Consider the following 27,327-nt stretch of genomic DNA (forward strand, 5'->3'; position numbering starts at 1 on the left):
AAAGGGCAGATTTGAACAGCTGCTAATCAGGGAAGGGAGGGGATGCAGAGACAAGGGAGGAGACCACCTGAGGCCAAATTAAAGGAGTGCAGGCCCTGCACACACCCTGATCCTTATTAGCAACTCTGCCCTTGAACCACTGCTATAAAACTCACCAAATCCTCCCAGGCTGGGACACAGTTTCTCAGGGCACGAGGCTGTTGTGTCCCTGTTTGCCTGGCAAAGCAATGGAGCTATACTTTTCTACTTCTTCCAAAACTCTGTCTCCAAGATTTGGTTTGGCACTGGTGCACAGAGGCTGAGTTTTTGGCATCAGTATTTAGATTGTTTCTAAGTTTTACTATTATAAACTATACTTTGATAAACATTCTTACAGTCATATATAGCCATATCTTTATGCTGACAGGTAAGTACTCTTTGGATGTAAACACACACACTTTGAAGTAATACTGTAATCACACCAGAGAAAATTTAAATAGCCTTCCATTAATAATTTTATTTCCTAGGTTCTCTGAGAGCAGTGAATTACTATGGCTTTACTTCAGTGGCTCTGGATCTGTTCGGGACTAAAGAAAGCTGCAACAACAGAAAACTTTGTCACATGTGTCACTAACTGGCATCCACATTTCTTTAATAGTCCCTAAAACTGTAAACAAGCAGATCTTGAAATGCAAGAGAGGCACTAGTTATGGTTAAAAGATTCCTTTTATAGAACAATCATTTATCTCCTTACTTTGTATTTTGTGTAAACTTGTATTTTGTAACTAAGACTAGGTTCAACTGAACAGCTACCATATATCCAGCATCTTCCAAGGAAATGGAAATAGTGTGGTCTTTGCTCTGATGGGGCACACAGCACATCAAGTGACTGAAAAAGAGCAATTCAAGATACTGATTTCATGCATCTCTGGCAGTGTTGGGTAGCTCAAGGGAGGGTTTTTAAGTGATCCTTTCCAATAAAGGGTTTAGATGCTTCAAGACAGTAGATAAAGATTAGACAATTTCCCTTTCCCATCCCATTTTCTCCAGGAAATATCGAAACTGACTTTTAAAAAGCAAATCTGTAACAGTGCTGGAAAGCAAATAGTACCATAAACTGACAAGAAGCTTTGAGGAATCTTAGAAAGATAAAAAAAGATGGGATTAGATTTAAGGAAAAGATCAGCGTTAAAAAAAAATAAAGAAAATAAATACAGGAACTAATGACGACCCAAAACATAAGACCAAAGCAAAGTAGGAGCAGTCTGAAGGTCCTCCAATCCCTTGAACCGATTCAACGCAAACCAGAGGGTGGAGGGTAGGGCAGGAGCGCGTCTCAGGGTAGACAGTGCTGGGACACGTTGGCCAGCAGGAAGCTAGAGCACTCTCCTGGTGCCCCGCTTGTTCCAACCAGAGGACAGCAGTAGTATCTGCCCCCTGAACAACACGGGGATGTAGCCTCTAAGGTAGCAGTGCCTTAGGAAGCTACTGACTCCCAGGAAGCCTCCATTTCCAAAAGACAGCTAACAGCTTGGCCCATAACAAAGAGAGTCATTCTTTTTCACCTATCACCTGAGGCAGGGTATGGTAAACAGAATTAAATATCTACAAACAAGTCAACCAGGAATCTCAAATACAGAAAAGGTTTGAACAAAACAAAACCACGCAAAGCGTGCACCAAACTCAACAAGCCCCAAACACAAAACTTCAAGGAAACAGAGTTAAATGAGCAAACAGAAGACTATCAATTTGTATAATACCCTGAGAGGAACAAAAGAAAATAGCCCTTGTGTTACCGAGTCCAAGCTCGAGCTCTTCGCTGCACGACAAGCCAATATATTGAGAGACGAGTTGTTGGGGTAAGGAATAGCGACTTCATTTGCAAGACCAGCAGATCAAGAAGATGGTAGACTCGTGCCCCCAAAGAACCATCGTGCCGGAGTCAGAATTCGGGCTTCTTTTATACTAAAAGGGGAGGGAGTAAGGCCAAACATTTCCTGTTTCCGGTCAGCCTCCCGAGGGGATGCGTTAATTTCTATCTCCCTGCAGTCATTCACAGGTGGGCCTGCTCAGGAGCTAAACAAAGGTATTTTAGCTTAATGCTCTTTACCTGGGAGGCAGGGCTCCCAGATATGGGCCATGATGTATAATTGAAGCTAATAGGCAACATCCCTTTAGTAATTAACTTGTAATAGAATACAAAGGTTCTTCCTTATTAACATTTGCATCCTCTCTCTCTCTCTCCCTCTCTCTCCCTCTCTCTCCCTCTCTCTCCCTCTCTCTCCCTCTCTCTCCCTCTCCCTCTCTCTCTCCCTCTCCCTCTCTCTCTCTCTCTCTCTCTCTCTCTCACACTCACACTCACACACACACACACACGTTGATATGAAAATGAATAATTAAGAAACTGGAAATTTAAAATAAATAGCTAAATAGCTCAAATAGATGGTTCAGTGCTCTGCTTGGAAGATGCTTCATACTGTATCTTTCTCTTGGAGAATATTGATGCACTTTAGCATATTAAAGGCTTTTAGAAATTCTAGAATACTCGATTTTGTTTTCTATGTCTGTTTGACATGGACCACTTATTTTACAGTAGTTTTTGAACAGTGTTCTGTAGAAGACATTGAATCATGACAGAGATGTGCACAGAGCTATAGGAACACAGAGGAAACAACCTAACCTAAACAGGGATGGATGGGTATTCGGATTAAAAAACAGTATCTGAACTACATTTAATAGTCAAGTAAGGGGCTTCCCTGGTGGCGCAGTGGTTGAGAGTCTGCCTGCCGATGCAGGGGACACGGGTTCGTGCCCTGGTCCGGGAAGATCCCACGTGCCGCGCGGCTAGGCCCGTGAGCCATGGCCGCTGAGCCTGCGCGTCCGGAGCCCGCAATGCGAGAGGCCACAACAGTGAGAGGCCCGCGTACCGCCAAAAAAAAAAAAAAAAAAAAAGTCAAGTAAGAGTTAACCTTAGGAAAGAGAATCGGGGAAATGAAGTGTACATTCTAGACAAGAGGAAACACAATTAGGAAAGCTTCAGTAGGAAATAATAACTCTAAGAGTGTCCATATCCTTTGCCCTAAAGAAACTTTACATTGTGTCTGCTGACATGTTTCCATCAGTCACATCACCACCTTCTGTGACAACCAGGCTTTAAGCTAAGGAGGCTGGCAAGAGTTAGGAAGCTACTGAAAGGAATAACATGGTCAAATTCAAATTTTAAAAAGATGACTCTGGCACCCATGTGGAAGAAAAAAGTAAGGGAAGAAGACTGCAGGCAGAGAGAATAGTTACAATCCAGTGGTAGCAGGGATGACCAAGTGAAAACAGGATGACCAGGTTTTTGGCTTAGGTGAGCAGGCAGTAGAGACAGCTTGGAAGGAGTTCAGAGGTAGGAGGGGAGGAGTAGATGTGGTTGGATTCAACTGGCAATGGAGAAATGACCTGTGTGGTAACTTTTTTTAAAAAGCAGGTATGGACTGATACTACTATAGGGAAAATTAACTAGGGATAGCACTTGAGTGTTACCATCTATTTAGGAAAATTTTAAAATGGTAACATGCTTTATTGTGTCATATACTCTGAAATTATAACGTTTAATCACTGGTTATAGACTATATGATTCAATGTATCAAATTAAAATTCACTTAATTATGGGATTGTTTGATATACATAACTTTTAAGTTCACTATAAGAGTTTAAATTTAGGGTCAAAATATTGACATTTTGTAGGTTTCTGTAGCTTCAATAGGCTAAGGCACAGCAGATTCTTATAGAATTTTTTATTGCAACAAGTCAAGGTGACTTTCTTCCCCAAGAAAATTTTACTCTCAAATACCTTTAAGAGTTAGAAAGGTACATGAAATGAAGGCAGTTGCTTGTAGTACAAAAGGGTGTGATTGCAAACTGGTAAAATGGAGAAGAGCAGCCCAGTAAATAGGACAGCTACTCTTAAGCTCAAAGCAAGCACTGTTATGTGGGAACTGTTGCCAGATCTTTCCATTTTAAAAGAAAAGTTGGAGAGGGCAAAGGCTATATGGGAAATCTCTGTACCTGCTGCTCAACTTTTCTGTAAACCTAAAACTGCTCTAAATAATAAAATCTATTTTTTAAAAGTTGGAAATTTGGATATTTTAATGAAAAATCTCAAATTATGTCGACAACAGATCTATTAAAAAATACAACACTAGACAGGTTAAAACATATACACATATCCTCTCATTACAAACTTTTTGTCTTATCAAGTTTGCATATGAGTCCTTATGAGCTGACAGTAAAAACTACAAAAAGAAAGGTTTGGAATCTAGGCTTACTAAGAAACCCATGAGTTTTATACCTGAGAACAGGGGGTTAAACTTAACAGCTATAGGGTAGAAAATTATACAAGAGCAGGCTCTCCAAAGATGTTATAAGGTTTTTTAAAAGAATCTGGGTAATCAGAAAGAATATCCAAGGACTGGCAACAAAAGAAGATTTCAAAACAATTTTTAAAAACTATGAGGTTGGCACTATTATATTTAAGATACAAAAATAAAATAATTGGCATTTACAGAGTACTTACTGTGTGTCCAATAACATTCTAGTTTCTTTACATGTATTGTCTAAAATCTTTCAAAATGAAATCTTACATTTCATTTGTGAAGAAAAGAACTCTCTGGAATGGACATGCTTTCTGAATGGAAAGTCAGAAGTAGTCCTGCCAGAGGCAAGTGAGCTGTAAGCTTGTGAGCAATTCATAAACAATAAGCTGGCTAGATCCATGTAGGCTAAGAGGCAAAGGTTCCAGGCACCCTGATTCTATGCAGTGGAAAGAAGGAATACAATCGGCTGCCTGTTTACTGTGTGTCAGATACTCTAATAAATGTTTATATATATTACTTAAATACCAACAATCCTGCAGAATAAAAATCACAATTCCTGATTCTACAGATGGGAATTGGAACTCAGACTTCACCTAAGTCATGTTGCTTTTCCCAATGTCAATAATTTTTGCTTGTTTGCATTTATGTTCCTCAAATTCATTTTGTCTAACATCTCATACCAGAGTGAAAAAGAAAGCAATTCTGATAAAAATAACTCCCAAATTAGATTTTCTGATTAAAAATAAAATAAAAATAGCACCAGAATTACCACATAACTAACTGATTATTAAAACGGAGAAGTCCTTTACTTGAGAGAGCTGATCTCCCTAAGTAAAAGGTAACAAAGAAAGAGTACTATTTGTATAACTTTGAATTTATATAGTTAATTACAGATAACAATTACAAACACAGCTCCAAGTTGTTCCTTCAGAGCTAAGGAAATAAAATAATAAAGAAGCTAATAACTGTAGATACTGTGAGAGAGGAAAAACCAGGATAGTAAGGATAGTAAAGTAACTGTTGAGCTACCATCAGATTTTAGTATTTTCTGATTGCAGGGTCAATGCAGGGAGATACTTAACAGCTTCAGTTCGAAGAATCTTTAAATACTGGAATTAGTGAGTATCACTTGGGGCAGTTTCAACTGCAAGTATTAATAATTGAAAAACCAGGCCAGAAGTGTCTTAAACAGTGAGGGGTTATTTGTATGTATAATACAAATGTATATGTATCGTATAATCTTATACAGCAAGAAGTCCGGAGGAAGGAAGTTTCCAGATCTGGTTAATTCAGCATCACAATATTATCACAGACTTTCCATCTTTCTACTCTACCACATTCATTAGTCAGTCTGCTTCCGTCATGATCCAAGCAGTTCTAGATGTTCCATGTAACAAAACGATATCCAAAACACAAAGCATTTCCTCTTAGACACTACTATTACTAAGAAAATGTTTTGAGCAGCTCCCCAGCAGACCTCTTCTCCAACCCACCACTCCACTGACTAAGATTAGGTCAAGTGTCTTGCTTCCACAATAACTAGCAATGGGAATGAGACCATCATCATTGGCGTAAACAATCATTATTTACCTAAGCAGGTTGAAAGAGCACAGCCTCCATTAAATAACTGGTCCCGCAGACCAGGAACCCATATAAAAATAATGTTCTTCCAAGAAATCAGAAGAAATGGATTTAGATGGGAAATCAACAGTGTCTCTTAGAGTGAGCTTCTTTAGGAAGTAAAAGAAACAACAGAATTAGTTCTACTCCTGCCTGTAAAGTCAGGAATTTTAGTGGTAAATTGAATACTGTGATGACTGTTATTTAGAAGGTGGAATAAAATTCTTGAGCCTAGTAATCTATATAACTTTGTTTCCATTTTCATAGCAGACAAATGTGTTATTATATTTTGGGTAAACACTTTTTTGGTCATCATTATGACAGTGTCCCATTTGCCCTGCCTTACCAGTAAGACTTAGATGAGGAAAAAATACACATAAAATTCAGCTAACCTTTAGGAGAGGCCTGAGGAAGATGAGGAGGTAGGAATTTCTTAAGGTAACTGAAAAGAAGCTTACATTAATTAGAGAAAGGGAATTAAAGAGACTCTTTCCTGAAGTGGGATTTTTTTTTTAATTATAAGGAGTTGGAAGGTAGATGAGAGAATGGGGGTGGGAAAGGTTATTGAGGAGACGAAAAGAAGTCAGACGCTTTCATGGCCAAGAAAGAGCTACTAACCCTATATTTAGAGAAGGGATAGAATATTAAATGTGAGGCAGGTGGGCAGCATGCAACAAGGTATTAATACTCGTAACTGAGGAAGTTTTCTATTATTCATTAAAATACTGTTCGAAACATTCTTTGAACTTTTAAAAAGTGCACCTTCAGAATAACCAATCGCAGTGTCTTTTTATACAAAAATCTTTAAGCATAAGTTGTAGTATTGAATTTGGTTACTCAAGCAACATATTTTCAGGTACTGCACACATACATCATTTTTACCAGCTAGTTTTAAAAGGTATGTCATGAGTTAAAAGGGAAGACTTAACAAGAATAGGTAGAAGACATTTTTTCTGGGATCATACCATTCTTTGAAAAATGGAAGTACATGACCTCCTTAACTGTCACCAGAATTATCCAAGTATAGTTTATAAATGTGAAATATTTCAATAAAAACTTCAAATATTTTTATAAAAGAACTTAAAAGAATCAAGTACTTAAAGTTAGCTGTTCATAAAACATTACAAATGTGTAGATACTATCACATGTCTGATTATGTCCATAATTTCTGGCTCAAAAATAACAAAATAGATCCCTTCTGCATTTGACTCAGAGTATTTACCGATCCTCTTAAGCCAACTGCAGAAATCCTTAGATTAGCAATTCCTGCCTTAGAATCTCACCTTATTTGAAGGCCAAAAAAATATACAATAAATTTCACATCAATCGCTTTCCTTATTTACCAGCTTTAGCAGCAAGGGGCTTTGGAATATTTGAAAAATTCAACTCCAACCTCAAAGAATAAAAATTCGCCAGCAGTGAGAATACCTAACAGAATATACTAAAGGATTAAAAGCAATTAATTCCAAAAGTATGGTTCTAAAAAGTATTTTGGCAATAGTAGTACTAGCATAGTATACAGTCTTCCAAGGCGATGCCTTCTAAGGAGACAAACTTTCGTTGTTTGTTAAAAAGGAGTCACCTTGTTTCATAAGCATATTTTGTAAGAGTAGCTCTTACAGGTTAGTAGAGAATACTATTTGGAGTAAGACTGACTTGTAAGAACTCTATGAACTTAATTTTCCAAAAAGAAAGCCACAATTAAATCAAATACCATGCCATTCTTTCCTGTTTAATACCACAAATTCTCACCTTTCTAAAGTTCTCAACAAGCAGAACAATTGAGACAAAGAACCAAGAAACACCTGAAGTTCAATCAGTAATAGGCCTCATTTTAGCCAAACTCATTTTGCAGTGATTTTTTTCTTTTAACACTATATCTAATTTAAAACTATTCTACACTATAACTTGCTTGGGAAAAAATCCTTAGTGTAACAGATAAAATGGCTCCTAGAAGTTCCTTCCACAGGAATTAATCAATTTTAATACCTCTGAATATATATATTTCAAATGTATGAAAAGTCTATTAAGATGTTGACATCTTTACATTAAAATACGTGCTGACACTCAAGTAAATATACTTGCAAAATCCATATAATATAGAGGCAGTTCTAATTTTTAAAAACCACTAGAGGTCACAGATTTTTGCAATATAAAGGGCTGCAGCAAACCAGTTTACAATAAAAACAGTTGAATTAATTTGAATTGCAAAATATTTCTAATCTGACCACGCTGGAAATGAACAACTCATACAACGCCAAAAGAACAATCAAGATGACTCTAAGGCAATTCCCGAGTGTGGGAACAAGAATAACGAAGTGAGAAATGAACAGAGACTGATAGTTGCCAGCTGGGGGGAGGTGGTTAGAACGGGGTAAATCTTCTATTAGAGACTTCAGAGGATTGAGTATGTCACTCCCAGAGAAGAACTCACTGGTGAAAACTGTCTTCCCTTCTCTTTAATGTTGAAACAGTTTTGGGTTTTTTTCAAAAATGGTCCACTATTTGTGAAACTTGGAGATCACTCTTGACGATTCTTTTTACCCAAGTACAGAATTTTAACAATTCTGCCAACGCGGCAAACAGGTGGGCAAAGGGAAAGATTAGTGAGGAAGCCGGGCAAAGCAAGGCATACTGGAGACAGACTATGAGATAGATTACAGTCAGCAGCGCTGTTGTCAGGAGGGATGAGCAAATCGCAATTAGAGGAGCTGAGCAGTGGTGGGGCGGGACGGAGGGAAGGAGGGCCCGGAAGAAAATCCTGAACGTGGGTCAGGGATAGGAGAGCAAGCGTGAGAGGCAGGACGAAGGGAGGTAGGTCAAAAGGCGGCAGCTGGCGGGAGTCGGCCTGAGGAGCTGCGAGTGTAGTTAGGACCAGCCCGCCCTCCCGCCCTACTTTTTCTTCCTGTCGGAGAGGCGGCGACCAGTCACCTGGAGTGTGAGTTCCGGAGGGACTCGATCAGCCGCTGCTTCTGCTGTTGGAGGCTGGTGAGACCACCGGGGGACCCAGCCGCGGAGGAGGAGGCGCTCTTGGTCAGGGGAAAGAGCCAGCTCATCCTCCACGGGTCCCCGGGCCCGAGGCCCTAGAAGGCTCTGGCCTGCTTCTCCCAGCTGCTCAGCCCGGCGGTTCCCAAGCGACAGAGGAGGAGCGGGCAGGGACGCCCCAGCCCAAGTGCTGGGGAGCCGCGTCTTCTCTAAGCAAACCCGGCCGGGGGTCCTCGGGGTCAGGGGGGCATGTTCTGTCTGCGGACAGCTGGAGACAGGGAACTCGCCGCCCGGGACCGGCAGTCCTCCCTTCACTGCCCTGACGCCCCAACCAGCCAGTCAGGACGCCTGACCGCGCAGCTCTCCACCACCCCAGCTTCCGTCACCTGCGTGCCCCGCCCTCTCTGCGTGTCGCGTCATCATCTGGCGCCCCCGCCTGGACGTGCGAGAAGCGACGGCGCAGCGCGGTGCGGTGCAGCTCCGGCTCCCCTTTCCCCCTTGCCGGGCGAGAGGTGTCTATGGGGCACCCGCCGCCGCCGCCGTCGTTGCCGCCACCCCCGCCGCCGTTGGGTGCTGTCTCTATGGCGAGGAGGAGGAGGAGAAGTGCGAGCTCAGCGACACAAGTAGATCTTGCCACAGACTTGCGGGGGGAGGGGCGGGTTGGAGAAGTAGAAAGGGGGCGGGAATGACGAACCTAAGCGGGTGCGCGATGGCGCCAGCTGGAGTGCAGCTGGCTAAGGGCTGGGCGGCGGGGGGAGGGGGGAGGGGGGAGGGTAACTGGGGCTGGGGGGGGTATGTCAACGGGGTGGCGCAGAGTGATGACGCGAAGGCTTTGTACCTGGTGCTTCGATGCTGTGGGGCGGAAATTGGGAGTGGAGGGCGGTGGCCTAGATCCTTAGCTTCTCGTATTCCTTCACGCAGCGGTGCTTGGGAGTCCATCCGGCTCCGGTCAATGGTTATCAGCACCTTCGCTCTGGCTTTCTGCCAGGGAAGAGAGTTATCTGTGACTTGAGTGTGTCTGTACTGTCCTCGCGTTTCGTTGGGAACCCGCTGTTCGGAGATGCTACCTCCAGTAAAGAGAGGGGGCCTCTGATGCCTCTTCGGGGCTTCTGGAACTGTAGTAGAGAGAGGTGGAGGAAAGCAGTGTTCAACTACAGGGTCTTTCCACTGTGTGTGTGTGTTTGTGTTTAGCGAAGAGGGTTATAAAGGAAGGAGCCCCTGGATCTTTGGTTTCTGTTCTTAGAGCACTCGAGGTCACATTTGTGACTGCAGAGTTTAGAAGGGGCGGTCATAATTCCCTTTTTTACACTTTCTGTTATGATTTTTTTCAAAGTTGTGTGAAAAATGAAAGCGCATCTGGAATTTCCCTGCTCAAGAATCAATGTTGGTCTGTACTGCTCTCATTATATACCATGAAACCTGTGTTTAGGGACCAGAAACGTGACACGTGTGTTTGGTAACCAGGGAAAATGCTCTGGTTTTTAGGAAATTAGAAAGAAAAAATTTGAAATGCAGACCCTCTATTGCTTTCTTTCTTTCTCCCATGCACACTTACAGACATGGAAACGGTTTCTGTGGCTGTTACTTATTGCAGAAAGAACTTTTTTTTTTTAATTGGTTTACTTTTGGCCCCTCCAATCTGACTTGAATAAATTCCAGTAGATTTTGTAGTTAAATCAGACTTTGAATGTTCAGTTAATGAGGAATAAAAGTAAATACTATCTTTGCCCTAGTAACATCTGATCTGATCTTTTCACATGTGTATCAGCATGTCACTTTTCCTTTTTTTTCTGGAAAGGGATGTCTTTATAAAGTTTTATTCAGAGAGTGAGTAGAATTTATAGCAATTTTTAAGTAATGAAAAATTTTTTAAAATGATTAGTATGTACACAAAAAACACTTTTTACATAACATATTAGAACCAGGAAACCTGTGTTGTAGTCCTTTTTCTCCTACTGATTAGCTGTGTGACTTTAGACAAGTCACTTTCTAAACTTTGATTTTCTTTTAAAGCAAGGACTGTGAATAGATAATCTCTTAGGTTTCTGTCAACTCAATTATTCTGTGATTCAGATTCTTCATATAGTTGTTTTTTATTTTGACAGGTACGTAAATAAAGGATAAAGTATTTTACGAAACAAATCTTCAATCAAGTATAACATTTTGATGCTTGGCAGCTAGACTCCTTGTGCCCTCACTATGCCAGCAGCGACTGTAGATCATAGCCAAAGAATTTGTGAAGTTTGGGCTTGCAACCTGGATGAAGAGATGAAGAAAATTCGTCAAGTTATCCGAAAATATAATTACGTTGCTATGGTATGCCTATGAGCAAAATCCTTAAAATGCTTTTTATGAAAGAGGAAAGGGGATTTTAAACATCTTGAATTCAGCCCTTCTGGCTGATGTTTTTTAGTGATTAATTTAATTATAAAAAGAATTTTGTCAATGACCTCCAAATAAAGACCACCAAGAACACACCTGTAATATGACAAGTTGGGTTTCTTACTCATTGCACTGAGGGAAAATGCATTCTTAGAACCATGGGGCATTTGAGTAAGAGAGTGTTAGAAAGGACTTCTAGGATTTGTGCTTGTGGCAGGTGGTTTTAGGAAAGGAATAAGGAAGCAGGGCTTTGCTCTGAACTGGATGCTGTTAGTAAGCTCGGGTAATTCCATGATAGGGTATCTATTGAGTCTCAACTAGAATGAGAGAAGACTGGAGTGGGGCTAAAGCCATAAAGAAGCAACAGTCACTCAGCCAAGATAGAAAGATGTTTGGTCATTTTTGTGGTTTGGACAAATGTCTGTGTTTTTGCGTATGTTCAGTCATGATTACAGACTGGCCTTGTCTGATGTTATAGTGTGAAACTGTTTATATTCAGCAGAAGAATGCTAGGACCTAGCTGTGAATGCCAGGTCTGCTCCTAGCAACATTAAGGCCTAATATTAATACCAGATGGAACTCCTGAATGTCTTTCTCAAACAAAAAAATTCACATTTCCCAGTGAAGCATTGTTGATCTGCAGTTTTTTGTTTGTTTTTTAATTACCAGTGGAGTTCCGTGGACACACTGTACTGTTAAGCATTTCTACTTTTGCACATACTGTTCAATCTGCTTAGCTTGTCTATTCAGTTAATTATTTTGCTTCTTTACTATTGTGTTTTGGCTTCTCTACTGTTTTCTAGATAATTAGCTTCGAGAAGTAAGAGATTAGTGTCTTAATCATCCTTTCTTCCCTGACACCTAGCGTAACACATAGCGTCCAATAAAGTGGTTGTTGAGTTGCACTGAATTTAGAAAAGTTTTAATTTCTTTACTGCTTCATATGAGTTGGTATTTAGATTTTGTTCTTAGTTTCCTAATTTGAATTTTAATACTAAACTGATATATTATTTTCTTAGTATATTTAATACAAATAAATTAATACTCTTTTTTTGGGAGGGGCAGGTTGATTGGTTAAAATATGAATATTTGAGTGTACATAGATAATGTCCTATTTAATAGATGTACTTACAATTAGAATGAAATTATTATTTTTTTCTAGTAGGAATTCATAGTGATCATTTCTTTCTCAGATGATAAGGAGTGACAGCATTAGAGATGTGTTTAACATTCTACAGGAATGAGTGGTGGCATGCAGTTTTTAGCGGTTTTTAAGGATGTGCTTTCTCTGGACTGTAGAGAGAGTACTGTTTTAGCCCAAGAAATTAGGAGGGTTTTGGTGTTTAGATAAACCTTACTTCAGAAAAGCAATCGGAAAGTATGGTGCATCTTCCATTCTTTTTAAACAGTTCTTCATTGGTTTTAACATTAGAATACTGTGAGCATAGTTTCACACACCGGTTGAGAAACATGAATTTGTGACTTTTTCTCCCTTCTGTGGGAATAGAGTACTCAGTTGCATTATTATGTGTATCTAATACATAGTAGTTTTTTACTAATATGATATTTAAAGTAAGAAGAAGTCGTTAAGTGTGCAGAGTTTTCTTTTATGGTTCTAAAAAGTAATGCTCTTCCTAGTTAAAAGGTACTTTGCAATTGAACGTGAATTGTGTAGAATATAATCTATAACAGGATTCTTTGACTTGTACCCAAATTAATTATTTATTCTAGGAATATGTGGATTGTAGTTTCGACCATTTAGTAAATAATGAACCTTAAAACTATTTTACAGGACACCGAGTTTCCAGGTGTGGTTGCAAGACCCATTGGAGAATTCAGGAGCAATGCTGACTATCAGTACCAACTATTGCGGTGTAATGTGGACTTGTTGAAGATAATTCAGCTAGGATTGACATTTATGAATGAGCAAGGAGAATACCCTCCAGGAACTTCAACTTGGCAGTTTAATTTTAAATTTAATTTGACGTAAGTGGGAAATAAATTTAACCCAAACTTCTTTTTTTAGTTTAATTTTAGGAATTAATTTCCCTCAAGTATGACAAATGAAATTCTAACTGAATTTGGTGTCATTATCCTGGAAATATTTAAAACCTAAAATTTCAAAAGTTTACATTTCTTTTTATCATGGGACAAAAAAATTAGGCTAAAGAAGACTTAAATGCAAATACTTTGAGTTTTAGAGATGTTATTTGAAAAGTATGACTGCCACTATTTTGAAATTTGGAAAACTGGGTATTGAAAATACTTCTTGATTGAAAAAATTATCTTACAACATTAATTTTGCTTTCAAACTTTGCAATTTGCAATATATATGTTTTTGTTGTAACAGTTATCCTTGTGAAGAGATTTTTATTACGGTCATACTCCAGTGTATGAGTAGATTACACGTCACAGGTGGTAAGATAGTTCTTGGAAACTTGGGTGCATTTTCCTTTTAAATCAATATATATTCTTAGGTCAGTCCACAAAACCTTTTGTAAGTTATATATGGGAGAAGTAATAGTATCTTTGAGCCTGGTGTTTCTTTTAGAAACAATTCAGAATCTGAATTCTAACTCAAGCCCTGGGTCAAAACCCAGTTTCTTTACTCACAATACTTCTATATCATTGGTACGAGTAGTCTTGATAGCTTAGGGAAGTTTCCAGTGTTTTGGGGTAAGGGCAGATTGTTTACAGACTGACTGTGAGATGGGGAAATGCTTAATACATTTTGAGTATGTTACTATACTGCACTATCCTTCTATTTGACTGCCTCTGATTGTTTCATATGATCTAACATCCGATTTGAAAAACTGTAAAAGAAGCTGTAGGACAATTAATGGTAGTGCCACGTAAGAACTTCCATTCTCTGTAATGTGATACTTAGCATATAAGATCTAAAGAAAAGCAGGGCTGATGAATTCAGAGGGTAGTGTTGTCAATGATGCAATAGTATGGCTTCTAATTGCATTATGTTTAGCCTGACTCTTTGTTTTTACTCTGTTGAATTTAATAATATACGCTCCAGAACTTGGTAGAGGGTGAAAGGTACTCATCTCTATTAAAACTGATAATAACCATTTATATGTACTGTAGTTCCAAAAATTCCCTTTTATCCTTTTCCCAAAAGATAACCCTTTTTAAAATCAGTTCTTTACCATTTCATTTGTTCCATGTTACCTTTTTTCCAAGCTGATCATTAGAACATTGGTCTTTACTAAGATACTGCTGTGATCGCATTACGTGAGTAGGTGACCATTAAGTGTCTCAGTTTTGGTAAAGTTGACATTTTTCTTTTCTAGAAACATCCTTGTTCTAATAATAACTGCTTTATTATTACAATCTCTGAAAGACGTTTTTTTCTTATACAGAGAGGGCTACTGTAGTTTTGCCACCATTCATACTAATGTTAATATCTTAATAGATGTTTAAGGATACAGTGAAAAATATTATTTAAGTAGAAAGGGTCAGTTGGAAGATAAAACCAGTTCTACCTAATGTGGAGAAAGAGCACCATGAATCTTGGATATTTTGAAGAAAGATGAAAATTGACTTTTTTATTGAGTGCCTAGAATGAATGTGTCAGCAGCTGTGCTAGGCCCCAGGGACATAGTGTTGGGGAAAGTTGGTCATAGTCATTATAACTTAGTGTTTCTATAACTCTTCTGTCAGCTTTCTATTGCCAAAGTCCAATGTTTGGGAATTTGCTCTAAACTGAATTTGGAGTTGATATGTACATGAAAATTAAAGTATAATTTGATACTTGATCATAAAACACCAGAGGTACTCATCCAGGTCTCTCTCCTGGAGGCTGTGATTCATTAGGTCCAGGTGTGGGACTTGGGAATCCATATTGTTGCTAAGTTCTCTGAGCGATTGTTATCATTGGTCAGGTTTGGGAAATACTGACTTGAATAGTGCAGTACTCCTTGGTGATATAACATTGAACAAAACAGACAAAAATTATTGCCCTCTTCAAGCTTAAATTCTGATTGAGAGAGAGATAATAAACTACAATAAAAGTAAAGTGAACATATGGCCCAGAATAATGTGTGCCTGGAGAAAGAATCTGGTATGCCTTTGGTTGGTTATAATTGCTAAAGCATGTCTCTTAGCCTTGGGGCATGATGAGTGAGATTCTACTTGTTTAAGGTACATATTTTAATATAATAAGGACAGTAATATCTGTTGTGTAATGAAAAAACTTGGATTTATTCAGATACCCTTCTGTAACAAGGGTTTTCCAGGGAAATTTTCCAGGGAATTTTGACTTACAGTGATCGTTGTGGTTCCTCTCTGTTTTTAAATATTTCAGTTGCTAGTTTTGTTATTTTTCAAAGACATTTAATAGTAAATTGATTTCCAGAGAGTAGACCATAAGGATACTTTTTGGCCTAAGTGTAATGTTCCTTTTGGTTTTGTTTTATTAAAGCTTTTGTAGAATTTTTTTTTTGCTAAGTGGTAAAAACCAGTATTCTCACAATTTTAAAAGTAAATAAAAGGAAACAACCAGTGGGCAATGCATGAAATACTTTTCATTTATTCTCAGGAACATACTTTCATTTTGATCACTTTTTTGATTTAATATAATGTTTTGGATACCTGTGTGTTTGTGCTTAGAAATTAGAGATGGCTTTCTTTTTGGCTTAAGTAAAATCTTGAAAAATTGGTTTATATTTAGATTTCCTGGCTTGATTTTTGGGAGGTAATCTTCTAGGAGTAAGGTTGTTAGAAGAAGAAATTAATGCTATTCTAGCAGAGCCCTTCATTTTAAACAGTTTACTGCTTATTAGAGCTATTTGAAAGGCTCATCATTAGTGAGAGGAGGCATCTCCTTTTTCTTTAAGACGGAATGTGGTTTAACTCAGCCACAGCAGATGTTTTCTACTCAGTCTCTTTCCTGCTGAGAGCCCGGGAGATAGACACAGGCCTTCACCCCCGGGGGCTGCAGCTCCATTTGGCAGCATTAAAAGGGCTGCTGAGACTGAAAGCCCCCGATAAGAACACGTCTCTTACTTTGTGGTGGTAGCCACTGGTTAGAAGAAGACCCTTTGTTTCAAATCCAGTTAAATTTACTTAACTTGTGAAAGGCTAATGAAATTGATAGTAAAGATGAAAATCTCACCATTGGACTGTTGTGAATGATTACTTACCACATGAACATTTTTCTAAAATACTAAATGACCTTTGTACTTAAGTTGTGTTTTCATTCCATATATGTGAAGCATTGGAATAAATGGGCCCAAGCCCATTCTCTCTCTTGATATTTCTGGCGCTGTAGTTGTAGATATAAGTGGGAAAAAAGTTTGAAGTATGGCACTTTTGAATGTTTTTCTTTTTCTTCTGCCAGGGAGGACATGTATGCCCAAGACTCTATAGAGCTACTAACAACATCTGGTATCCAGTTTAAAAAACATGAGGAGGAAGGAATTGAGACCCAGTACTTTGCAGAACTTCTTATGACATCAGGAGTAGTCCTCTGTGAAGGGGTCAAATGGTTATCATTTCATAGGTAAAAAGATTACATTGAAAATGGCATTTGTGTTGTCATTTCCTGGCTGCTTCACACTTCACTTGGGTCACTGTGTCAGCAATTTCAGGCTTAGTTACAAAAAATTGGCTGCCATGTAGCAGTCTCCTAACTCTTGACAGGCTAATGTTGGTCTGCTTAAAGATGAATTTAATGATACGGGATCCATTTTGGACTAAGAGACAGTATTGCATGTGGAAAGAGCACAGGCTGGAAAAATAGACCTTGGTTTAAATTCAGCAGTGCCATTTGGAATCTTTGTTACCTAGGGTTATTTAACATTTCTAAGCCTTAGAATGAAAACATTTATTCATTTTTCAAAAAAGTTATTTATTATCTACCATATGCCAAGCACTGTGGTAAGATTCTAGGCATTAAGCTACGAACAAAATAGAGTAAAATCATTTCATGGAGTTTACATTCCGGTGGGAGTAGGCAGACAATTTTTTAAAATGATGAGATGTATATTGTGGTTTGTTAGATGGTGATTAAGTGCTATGGAAAAAAAATGGCAAAGAGAAAGCTAGGGGTGGGTCTCTGTGGTGGATTTTAATGTTTTTTTTTTTTAATAGAATGTCAGGAAGAAATCACTTAGAAGAATTATCTTACAGAATTGTTTTAATGGTCGATAATAACATATTTAAAGCATCTAGTAAAGTGCTTTACACACAGTAAATTCTCAATAAGTGGTAGTTTTAAATTCTTTCTTATCATAAAATAAAATCAGATTGTTGAAGAGAATTTCTGGAAAGGAAATTAATTCCATTTTGTAAATATAGACTTTTAGGTAAGAGAAAGAATTTTTCTATCTAAGTAAACTAAATTAAATTGGCAGCCCAGGGACTAATAGTGACCTTGGGAATTTTATTTGGCCTCTTGTTACCGTTTTAAAAATCACTGCATTTTGCATATATTAATGTTCTTATACTTGGTCCACTTCACACATTTAAAACAAAAAAAGAGTTTCTGCGTGCTTTAGAATTTCCAGTGCTGGCCTGTGTAATGAATGAGAATAGTGAAGGACTGTTCATACTGTCAGCTTCAATGCAGTACTAAGCAGTAATTTTTGAGTTGGAGTATTGAGCATACCAATTCCCACCTATCATCTTTTTTCTCTGTTCTCCATTTGAGCCTATACCTCAGGAGATGAGGCTTAAGTCTCTGGTAATTTCAGGAACGTTTTTTGAGTTCTTTTTTTTTTTTACTTTCCTGGTCATGAAGATACAAAAGAACTGGAAAGCATAGTCCTGTTTTTTTATTACTATGTATGACAGGTTCTTTCTTTCAAAAAATACCCTGAGCAAATACCCTATGCTAGGTACTAGGATAAGATGAACAAAAACAGAAAGGGGTCATGTCTTCTTAGAATTTAGAGTCTGGATTAGACTCTGATATATCTGAGTATTTGTCAAGATATGTTAAGATTTTATTCTACTAAATGTCATTAAATATTTTCTTCATATTCTAACCTATTTCTAGTAAATAAAGACTGGTTGAAGAAATTTATAAATCCTAAACTCTAATATGATCTTCGTTTTACTAGTATTGATGCTAAGCAAACATACTGACATATTTTAGGTAGACAGCAAAGTTAGTTACTTCCTTGTTAGCTACCAGAAATTTAAAGGTTTCTGCTGTTTATTGTTTATTCCTTGATATTCTTTAATGGTCTTCAATGTAAAAACATTTTTTTCTCTTTTTAAAGTAAGAAGTGAAATTCTAAACATTGAATAAAAATTTTATTTGTAATCTCCCCTGAAAGATATGTTAAATAGCATCTCTCATCATTTGAGTCCCAACTCTGTGCCATAAGGAAAAAAAATTAAGATGTGACACCTACCCTTTAAACGTGGAGAAAACAATACATGTGCTTTAAAGGGAAGTACAAGAAAACAGCTTGTCTGAGAAATCTGCGGGAGCTGAGCTCTTGAGGGAAGGCATCCTGTGGGAGGTCCTTAAAGGAAAGGTAGACAGGGAAAAGAAGGGGTGTGATTGTGGCACGGGAGTGTAGAGAGGTATTGATATAAAGCTGTGGAAAAGCCAAACAGTAGGGAGAGGAGGTGTTGATTTGAGTGTGGGAGTTGGTTTTTTATTTTCTAGATACTAGTTCTCAGCCTTTACTACCTTCGCTTCAAGGTTCAACATTACCATTAGTATCTCTTGGGGATTGACATAGGAACAAAATTTTGAGGGAAGAGAGTATCATTAATAAAATCACTTAAGGGAAGTGAAGATACTTTGTTAGGGAATTACCGTTTGGGTTTTTGAAGTGTATGACCTTGTTATGTAAATGATGGGAAGATATGAATTATTTTTGCCTTCTGAATGCCAGTTTTCCTGCGTCATTTGACATTTTTGCCAAGTTTCCTTTCATCTTTATTTTTTGAGCTATCTGCTATGGACAGTTTGATACTCTTTAGAGAGTTCTCTATTCAAGGATTAGCAAAATAGTAGTTTAGTGACTACACGCTTAGGAGGGTGGTATAGATCTCTGTATATTGGTATCCCTGAATGATGAAATGACACTGTAAAAGATGGCATTTTTTTCCCATTATAATTGTAAACATGTTTATTTTCTCTTTTATTCTGTGTACTTTTTTCTGGTTCATTCTTTTTTTTTTTTCCGCCTACAGTGTGACTCACTTAAAAGTTGTATCAGAAAAAAATTTATCTTTTCATTTCTGTGGTATTTATGGTCCCTCTTCTTTATTCTTTCACCCTTTTGTAGTGGTTATGACTTTGGCTACTTAATCAAAATCCTGACCAATTCTAACTTGCCTGAAGAAGAACTTGACTTTTTTGAGATCCTTCGATTGTTTTTTCCTGTCATTTATGATGTGAAGTACCTCATGAAGAGCTGCAAAAATCTCAAAGTAAGGCTTCGAATGTCTTTATCTGTAATCAGCACAGTATTCTTTCAGAATGGGTGACTGACTTACAAGGTGCTGGGTTGGGATATTGATTTAAACCCTATTTTTAAGTTTTATGCTAAATGCGGTTACATTATCTGATTATTTGATTCCTTTTTTGCATAAATAATAGTTTATAGGAAATCCTTTTTCAGAGCTTCAATATAGATTGGCAGAATAAATTTTCAACAAGATTTAAACAGAAGATCAGATTTTTGTCATTGCTTGCCAGATTGAACATAAACTAGCACAGAATCTGAGCCTCTCAGGCACAGAAGTCCAAGTTCTCACTCTCTTGCAACACGCACATAATCTTTCCATGCAAGATAAAGTCTGAAGTGGCCAGCAATGTGCAGATATGGTCAGTTGTGTAGCAGAAAGAGTTTCTCCTTCAGCTTACCTTCATGAGAGATTATTTTCTTCGGTCTAGTCATAGGGTCATGTTACTAGGAGTAAATTACATAGCTAAAAGGGCTTTTTTTCCCTCCCCTGGCCCATAGATGTCAGCTTGTTAGTAGTAAGTGCTAGTGATTGGGTAGGTCCTGTCTAGACAGCAGCTTACATTCTGACACTGCTTACCATGTGTGTAATGATTTGTTACTTCTGAACATTAATTCTTTCAAAAAGAAAAGAAAGTGTCTTTATTAAGGAAAAGGTGCTCCTTTAGTCTTAGAATGAATTCATTACGGGGGTACAGACTCCTAAGGAATATAGTGGTTTTGTTTTTTCTGGTGTGTTTGTGTTTAAGCTGTAATTCAGGAAAAACGTTTATGTAAAGTGGTTGCTTCATAGAACTTACATCAAGGTTAATCAAGTTTTCTCCTCACCAGCTTTTTAGAAGTGCAAGGAAGGTTATACTTTTAGGAGATGGTAAAAACTTTAAGAGTTTTATGCAGAAAGAAATAATTTAGGAATTGAATAAGGAAACTTTGCTTTTGACAGATGAACTGATAATCATGAGAGTGGTCTTTTGTCCAAAGTTTGCTTGCCTCATTACAGGATATAGCATATAACCAGGGAAATTTTTAAGAAATATTACTTCACGTTTGTAGCACCAAAGAACAGCAGAATTCTGTGCAATTTGAAGAGACTACTGTGACTCAAGTGAACTTACAGTAGGTTATCCTCATTACTCTAGAAAGGGTACCCCCTGAAAGTATTGTGTGCTGAGAATCCAAGGTGTAAATGTTTTAATCTGGCTGTGGAAATCCTTTTTAAAATTGACATGTCTGTACAATGACAGTTTTGGGGAACAGAGAACCGAATTATTGTTCATTATGTGTATGTTGTTGAAAAATTTCTAAGCATATTAGGTATTCTGAATATGCCCCGAGTTAACGGCAGTGTTAAAATGTAGGTTAATGACAAAGGTACTTTTTAACCTATAGTCAGTGGTACTGAATAGCTCTATTCTGTTGCTCTCCTAAGCAGCTGCTAATGATACCTAATCCTTGTGCTATTTTTAGCTCTGAAGCAGCTGCTGTGCAAAGCACTGTTTCAAGCTGTGTTGTAGAGAAGGGCTCCTTTGGTGGTAGAGGCCTTAACAATTCAGAGAAATTTGTGTGTGTCCTTGGTCCTGATGTTTCTTTACTTTCTCTTCTCCCATTTTCCCCCTCTTTATTCTCCTTCCCTCACTCCCTCTCTCCTTCTTTTCTTGTATTCTTTCTCTTCCTTTCTTTCAATCTCATTATCTTTTTTTTTAATCCTAGCAATATTTACATAGGGTGTTTAGCAGACCCTTCTAAGGAGTTGTATTCTTATAACAACATAACCTTTTTAAACTAACAAAACCATAGTTAAGCACTTAGTGAATTCTTATGGATTTAATTATAACAGCTTTGTTTTGTGCAAATTATTTAGATGAAACTATTTAGAGATAGATTGGTGTGAAGCTTAAGAAAATCTGAAGTAACTGCCTACAGTCAGTTTTATAATAATTGATGGATGATAGAGGGACTGGATGTACTTGGCAAATGTTACCCGGTGTACCTGTTACCTTATATATGATCTGCTTCCCCCATATCTTTAGGGAAGTTATTTGCCTGCCACATGCCTTAAAGAGTATGATGAAGATAAATTTTCCCAATTAGGATCTCATTTATTAAATTATAAACATCTCCCCCATTCAACAAATACATCAGTAATTCACATTCTCTGTTTTTTTGCTGATCTTCATAAGGTCCGTCTTTACATACTGAAGTTCATTTCTATTTTGGTCATTGTCTAAGTTATGTAATTTGTGAATTCGAGTGTTGCAATGTTTCTTTCTTTTGACAAGCCATTTTTCTTTCTTGTAGGGTGGTTTACAGGAAGTTGCTGAACAGTTAGAGCTGGAACGGATAGGACCACAGCATCAGGCAGGATCTGACTCATTGCTCACAGGAATGGCCTTTTTCAAAATGAGAGAAGTATGGAGACATCAGTGCATTTTTCTCAGTTGGTGGTTAGGTTGAGAACATTAAAATCTAATGGCAAAAGTTTTGGGGCAATAAGTACATATTAAGTGAAGTATGTAATTATAAGTACCATATAAGTCATACTCACTACACTTGAATGAAAGTAATCAAAAGTCATCATAAGTCATCTTGAAATGTAGTTCAGAAGGCAATGAAAAAAATAAGTTCTTTGTAGAATAAAAAATGTAAACTACCTTAGAAGTCATGTAGGTCCAACCATATTATTTTTTAGGTGAGGAAGCTGAGGCCAGATGCAGGTAGCCTTTATCCAAGGTCATACACATTACTAACGGGAGAACTCCAGAGGACTTTCTGTTGGCCACATCAGTGTTGCTTCTGTCAAGTCAAGGAATCCATATGTTAAGTTTTCCCTGGCATTGGCTTCTCTTAGGTATTAAACTGCTGCTGAAACTACTATTTGCTCTTACCATTCTTCAGTTCTTTGAGGATTTACAGAGTAGGACTCATGCTTTTTAGTAGATTCTTACAAAGAGGTTTTGAATTCTAAAGGGGTTAAATCTGAAATAGTTAAATCAAAAACCATGCTGGGCAGACACTCCTTAACTGGCAAAAGACAGAGATAAGTTCTTCAAATATAAAGAAGTTAGGTATGGAAGAATGAAATTTAATGAACCCAAGTCTACTCTTAGGTTAAGTGACAGGTATACTTCATTGTAGCTAAATGCAAAGAAAAGAAAGCCAGTTGTGCAAAAACAAAACAGAATGGACTTTTTTGCTTACAAAAGAGTTTTCCTTCTTGCAAAATATTCACTGTAGAATTCTTTTGAGTATATCCTCTTAGACATTAAAGAAATGACTGAGAATACTTCTGGGGATTTAAAACTTTTTGTAGAAATGTATTAATAATACATACAATAGAAAGCATATAGCTATTTTGCCAAGTGGTATTGATTCAGAAGTGATTTGGACTGTTCATGACAAGTAAATATTTTGTTTTGTACTTCTTCCCAGTGCTTCATTAGAGAATTAAGACAACGTTTTGAGTTCTCAGTTTTGCATTTAAAAATGCCTTTATGGTTCAGTTAATGGTAGATTCTCTGCTACTAATTCATTATCTTTATTTTTCTTGGCTTTATTAAGGATAATAACCTAATCTGAATGTTCAGGGTTTGCTGTCCAGACATGTTTGGGGTTTGATTGTTTTCAGCCAACTTAGCCTTGCACATAGACTCAAGGCTACTTATAAACCTAAACTTCCCCTCCCCTGCCCATTACTGGCTATTTTTATTCATTCTCATGATTAAGTATTATTAAATTAATGGAATAAAAATGCCTGCCATTTTTCCGTTACAAATTCTCAAAAATGGTCTGAGTGTTAATAGGAAAGGTGTTGTGTTTATACATTTTTTTGGTAGTCTTTTTCTTTGGTTTCTTTTGAGCTCTGTACTTCTTGAGAAAGTCAGTCTTATACGTTTAATTTAAATGTGTGGCTTCAGAGGAGCACCATAGAAAAGAGCTGTCATTATAGTTAATGAACAGTCAGTACTTACATTGCTGAAATATAAATTACCAGTGGTACCTTTTGGTTAAAATTATCTTTTTTTCTTCCAAAATTCCTTTTTAGATGTTCTTTGAAGATCATATTGATGATGCCAAATATTGTGGTCATTTGTATGGCCTTGGTTCTGGTTCATCCTATGTACAGAATGGCACAGGGAATGCATATGAAGAGGAAGCCAACAAGCAGTCATGACATGAAATAGTTTTTATTTTATCTGAGCTACGCACATGCTTGTATATAGGTTTTATCTCTGGTTGAATCCCTTGAACAATAGACATTACTTTTTTTTCTCTCATAGCTCATTTTATTTTCTGCCTTTCAGTACTAAGTATGACCATTCCTATCTCAGATCTTAATAAATAGAAAAGCATTCAGGTTAAATCTGGCCTTAATATACTTGTTAGTAGGCGTGTGTGACAGAGTGGGGAAAGCTGTTCAGTACATCATATTGAATACTTTGATCAACATTACTTGAGCTTGGTTTTTTTCCCTTTCCTAAATTAACTAGCACTGACTGTAATTTATTTCCCTGTTTCATGTCTCCCTTCCATTCTGCAGGAGTTTTAGCTATTTGAGATTGTGGACCATCAATTTTGCACTTTAGAGAGTGATTCTGACTCAAATCCTCTGTTTTATCAGCAGTTTTGGCTTTTCTTGCTCTTAGCTGGAAAAATGACCATCTGCCAACTTTATACAGTATTTACTTGCTTTTGACCCACAGAATATAGAACATGCATTGTGCAAATGGTTGATTCAGCAAGACTACAAAAAAAAAAAAGACAAAAAAACTACTGAGGAGCTTAGTAACTGCTGTTTCTGTATGTAGTACTTAATCTCCCAAGCACATCTAGTGTCTGTCAGTTTCTAATTGGCATGTGTAGGCTGCTCTGTGACTGAAGAATTTTTCAAACCAGCTTTACACCCTTCAGGAAAAATCCTTTGTGATTGGATGTTTAGTGTCTGCCCGGAAACTGGTATCCAAGATGTTGAAGCTGCGGTTATTTTATGATAGCACACTTCCCTTGATCTGCTTCTTTTTATTCCATCGCTATTTACCCTTATTTTTAATTTTTAAAAATTTTATAGCCATACCTAATGATGCTCTTGCTTTGTTGATTACACAAATCAATTTCATTAAAATCCAAAGATTGCAAGTCTTTAGGTATATTTTGTACCAGATTAAATTAGAAGACAAAAAATTTGTGCTTTCATAGTTGCTACAAAGATAAATAATGGAGAGATTTGGTGCAAAACAACAAAATACAAAAAATATAAATTTATTAGCTATATACAGTGTAGCTAATAAAATTACCTGAGGAGTGTAATGCTTGTTTGTTTTTTTGTGTATATCTTTGCAATCTATTTTATATATATTGACAAAAGAGACTGTGAAATATTTAGCCATGCAGAATATGTGACCAGATCAGAGCATGTGTAGGAAGACACTTTGGTAATCATTAACTCTGCCCTGAAATGATGGACTACAAGTTATGATGTGTGTTATCTGCACTTCAATCAGTAGTATTAGCAAATCTCCAAATGTTAGCCACATTGGTTTGTTTCCCTTGTACATTCTTTATTCATGATACTTCAATGCTGTAACTGGGTGGTCCTTTTTAAACAAAACATTTGTGAAACAGAGGGATTGTTTTTAAAGCTTTTGTAAATAAAGGCTTCAGAAATGTTTTCTTATATATGTTGATGACTAGTAATTTTGTTTCAGAAATATTTGGGGGCTATTGTGGGTTTTTTTTTTTTAATTTGGGCAACTGAACATAACTCAGTAACTTCATTAACTAGATGATTTTTAATCTCTTAATTGAAAAAATCAACCTGAGCCTTCTACATTTCAACAGTGTTGGCTTATTTTTTAATGCATACCTCAACTAGATGTTAAGACTGGACTTCTGTCTCCCCATTTATTCTGAAAGATGAACAAAGTAAATGCATTTGGTATAACTTACTGTGGCTTCTTTTAAAGTCAACACAAATTAGCAGCTATCTAATTGGTTTCTTTTTCTTTTGATCTTTTATAAAGATTGCCTTTTAAATAGCCATGTAGTTGCTGAATTTCAGTTTGTAGTTGCTGAATTTCAGAGTTTGTATCAATTTTTTGGTTTTGGTTTCTGTCTCCAAGAACTAATATATTTTATAACTTCTAAAAGAGGAACATTATAACCTTTACTAAACCTAGCTTTTGGATAAAAGATATTCGATCATTTTTTCATGTTCCTAAGCCATTAATTCTGGACTTAACCATATTCTGTTAAATCTACTAGAGCAAGAATCAGCAAACTATGGCCTACTGATCAAAACCAGCCTGCTGCCTGTATTTTGTATGGCCAGTGACATGAGAATGGATTTTACAGTTTTTAAATGGTTGGGGGGAAAAAAAGCATTTCCTGACATGTGAAAATTATGAAATTCAACATTTAGTGTCCATAAATAAAGTTTTATTGGATTGCAGCCACAACATCTATGTACTGTCTATGGCTATCTTTGCACTACAATGGGGAAGTTGAGTAGCTGCTATAGAAACTGCCTATGGCATTCTCATCATTTCATGACCCGCCAGCAGCTGTGCCATGTATATCTCTGAACCACAACATTTTATTATTTGTTTATATTACCAATTCATACCCACTGTGTCAAAACAAGAAAAGTGCACTTTGGTGTGCTTTTTAAGGCACATCGGAGTGTGAATTATATTATCAAATTTTAATAAACTGTGACACTGTAACTGTGCTAAAAAAAAATACAACGTATGTTGATATAACCAGACTAAGCCCTCATCACAATATTCCCAACTCATGGGAAAGCAACAGGAGAATTAGCAATTTTAAAATGGAGTATCTCATCACAGCATAATTTCATAAAAATATTCATATTCATAAAAATAAAAAATGAAAATAAGCCTGCAGCCAAAGTATGTTTACAAGTGGCCCATTTGTTAGCCAAGCAAAGCTGTTTACTGATGGTGAGTTATGTATCATGTCTGAATGCAGTAGCCCAAAGAATGTATCTAGAGAAAACTTAAGCTTTGTGTACAGCTTTCTGATGAGAACAGTTGCTTGAAGAGTGGGGCACATCAGCAGTTAATTATGGAACAAGACAAATGATTGTTTTTCTTTGGCTCTTAATGAGTCAGATGTTATCAGTACTGCCAGCTGTTCTTTACTTTTGAGAAACCAGTGCTGAGTTTGAGTAAAGAAGAAACAACTACAGGTAAGAATATTTTCAAAGAAGTTGAGAAACCACTAAGTACAACCTGAAGTGGAATCTACAAGGATGTGATATAATTGATGGTGGTAAAAGTATGCATGGAGCAGGAAAAAGTTTAATTGATCAAATTTTAAAACTTGTGGAAATGTAAGGTGTTTGGTTTGGTGGGGACCCATTTCACTTGTGTCATACACCTTTGTTTTTTTTTCCTAACAAGAATTAACATTGTTTACTGATAGCTGGTGTCTTATACCACTGCAAAGACCATGTAGAAAGAGCATAAGCCAAAAAAAAAAAAAAACATACCTGAAGTATACATCTGTATACAGACTGTCCTTCTGTTGATTCTTTCTAGCCATTT

The 27,327-nt window shown here is 37.1% G+C and overlaps 2 protein-coding genes and 1 long non-coding RNA gene across 4 annotated transcripts in view; 1 reads left to right on the forward strand and 2 right to left on the reverse strand.

Moving 5' to 3' along the window:
* VPS37A (VPS37A subunit of ESCRT-I) overlaps window positions 1–9,321 on the reverse strand; it is a 39,146-nt gene extending 29,825 nt beyond the window's left edge. Inside the window, exon 1 of the mRNA XM_019921308.3 lies at window positions 8,892–9,321. Coding sequence (XP_019776867.1) covers window positions 8,892–9,016 — 125 coding nt within the window. The 5' untranslated portion in view covers window positions 9,017–9,321. The remainder of the gene's footprint in view (window positions 1–8,891) is intronic.
* Window positions 9,322–9,399: 78 nt separating this feature from the next.
* Window positions 9,400–25,438, forward strand: CNOT7 (CCR4-NOT transcription complex subunit 7). Of its 2 annotated transcripts, XM_019921320.3 has the most exons (7): window positions 9,407–9,568; window positions 11,051–11,261; window positions 13,120–13,313; window positions 16,678–16,839; window positions 19,586–19,730; window positions 22,064–22,174; window positions 23,808–25,438. In XM_019921320.3, exons 2-7 carry the CDS (start codon window positions 11,145–11,147, stop codon window positions 23,934–23,936), a joined length of 858 nt encoding a protein of 285 aa, XP_019776879.1. In that variant the 5' UTR covers window positions 9,407–9,568; window positions 11,051–11,144; the 3' UTR covers window positions 23,937–25,438. The 2 variants fall into 2 exon arrangements, with proteins under 2 accessions (XP_033704744.1, XP_019776879.1); XM_033848853.2 differs by lacking the exon at window positions 16,678–16,839 and having other exon boundaries at window positions 9,400–9,568.
* Window positions 21,844–27,250, reverse strand: LOC141277527 (uncharacterized). The gene is made up of 3 exons (XR_012329038.1): window positions 25,626–27,250; window positions 22,417–23,878; window positions 21,844–22,155 (listed from the first exon to the last, which is right to left on the reverse strand). It is a non-coding gene; the product is annotated as an uncharacterized lncRNA (long non-coding RNA).
* Between the last annotated feature and the right edge of the window lie 77 nt (window positions 27,251–27,327).

The sequence above is a fragment of the Tursiops truncatus genome, chromosome 21, assembly GCF_011762595.2.
Source record: "Tursiops truncatus isolate mTurTru1 chromosome 21, mTurTru1.mat.Y, whole genome shotgun sequence".
In the NCBI taxonomy this organism is placed as follows: domain Eukaryota; kingdom Metazoa; phylum Chordata; class Mammalia; order Artiodactyla; family Delphinidae; genus Tursiops; species Tursiops truncatus.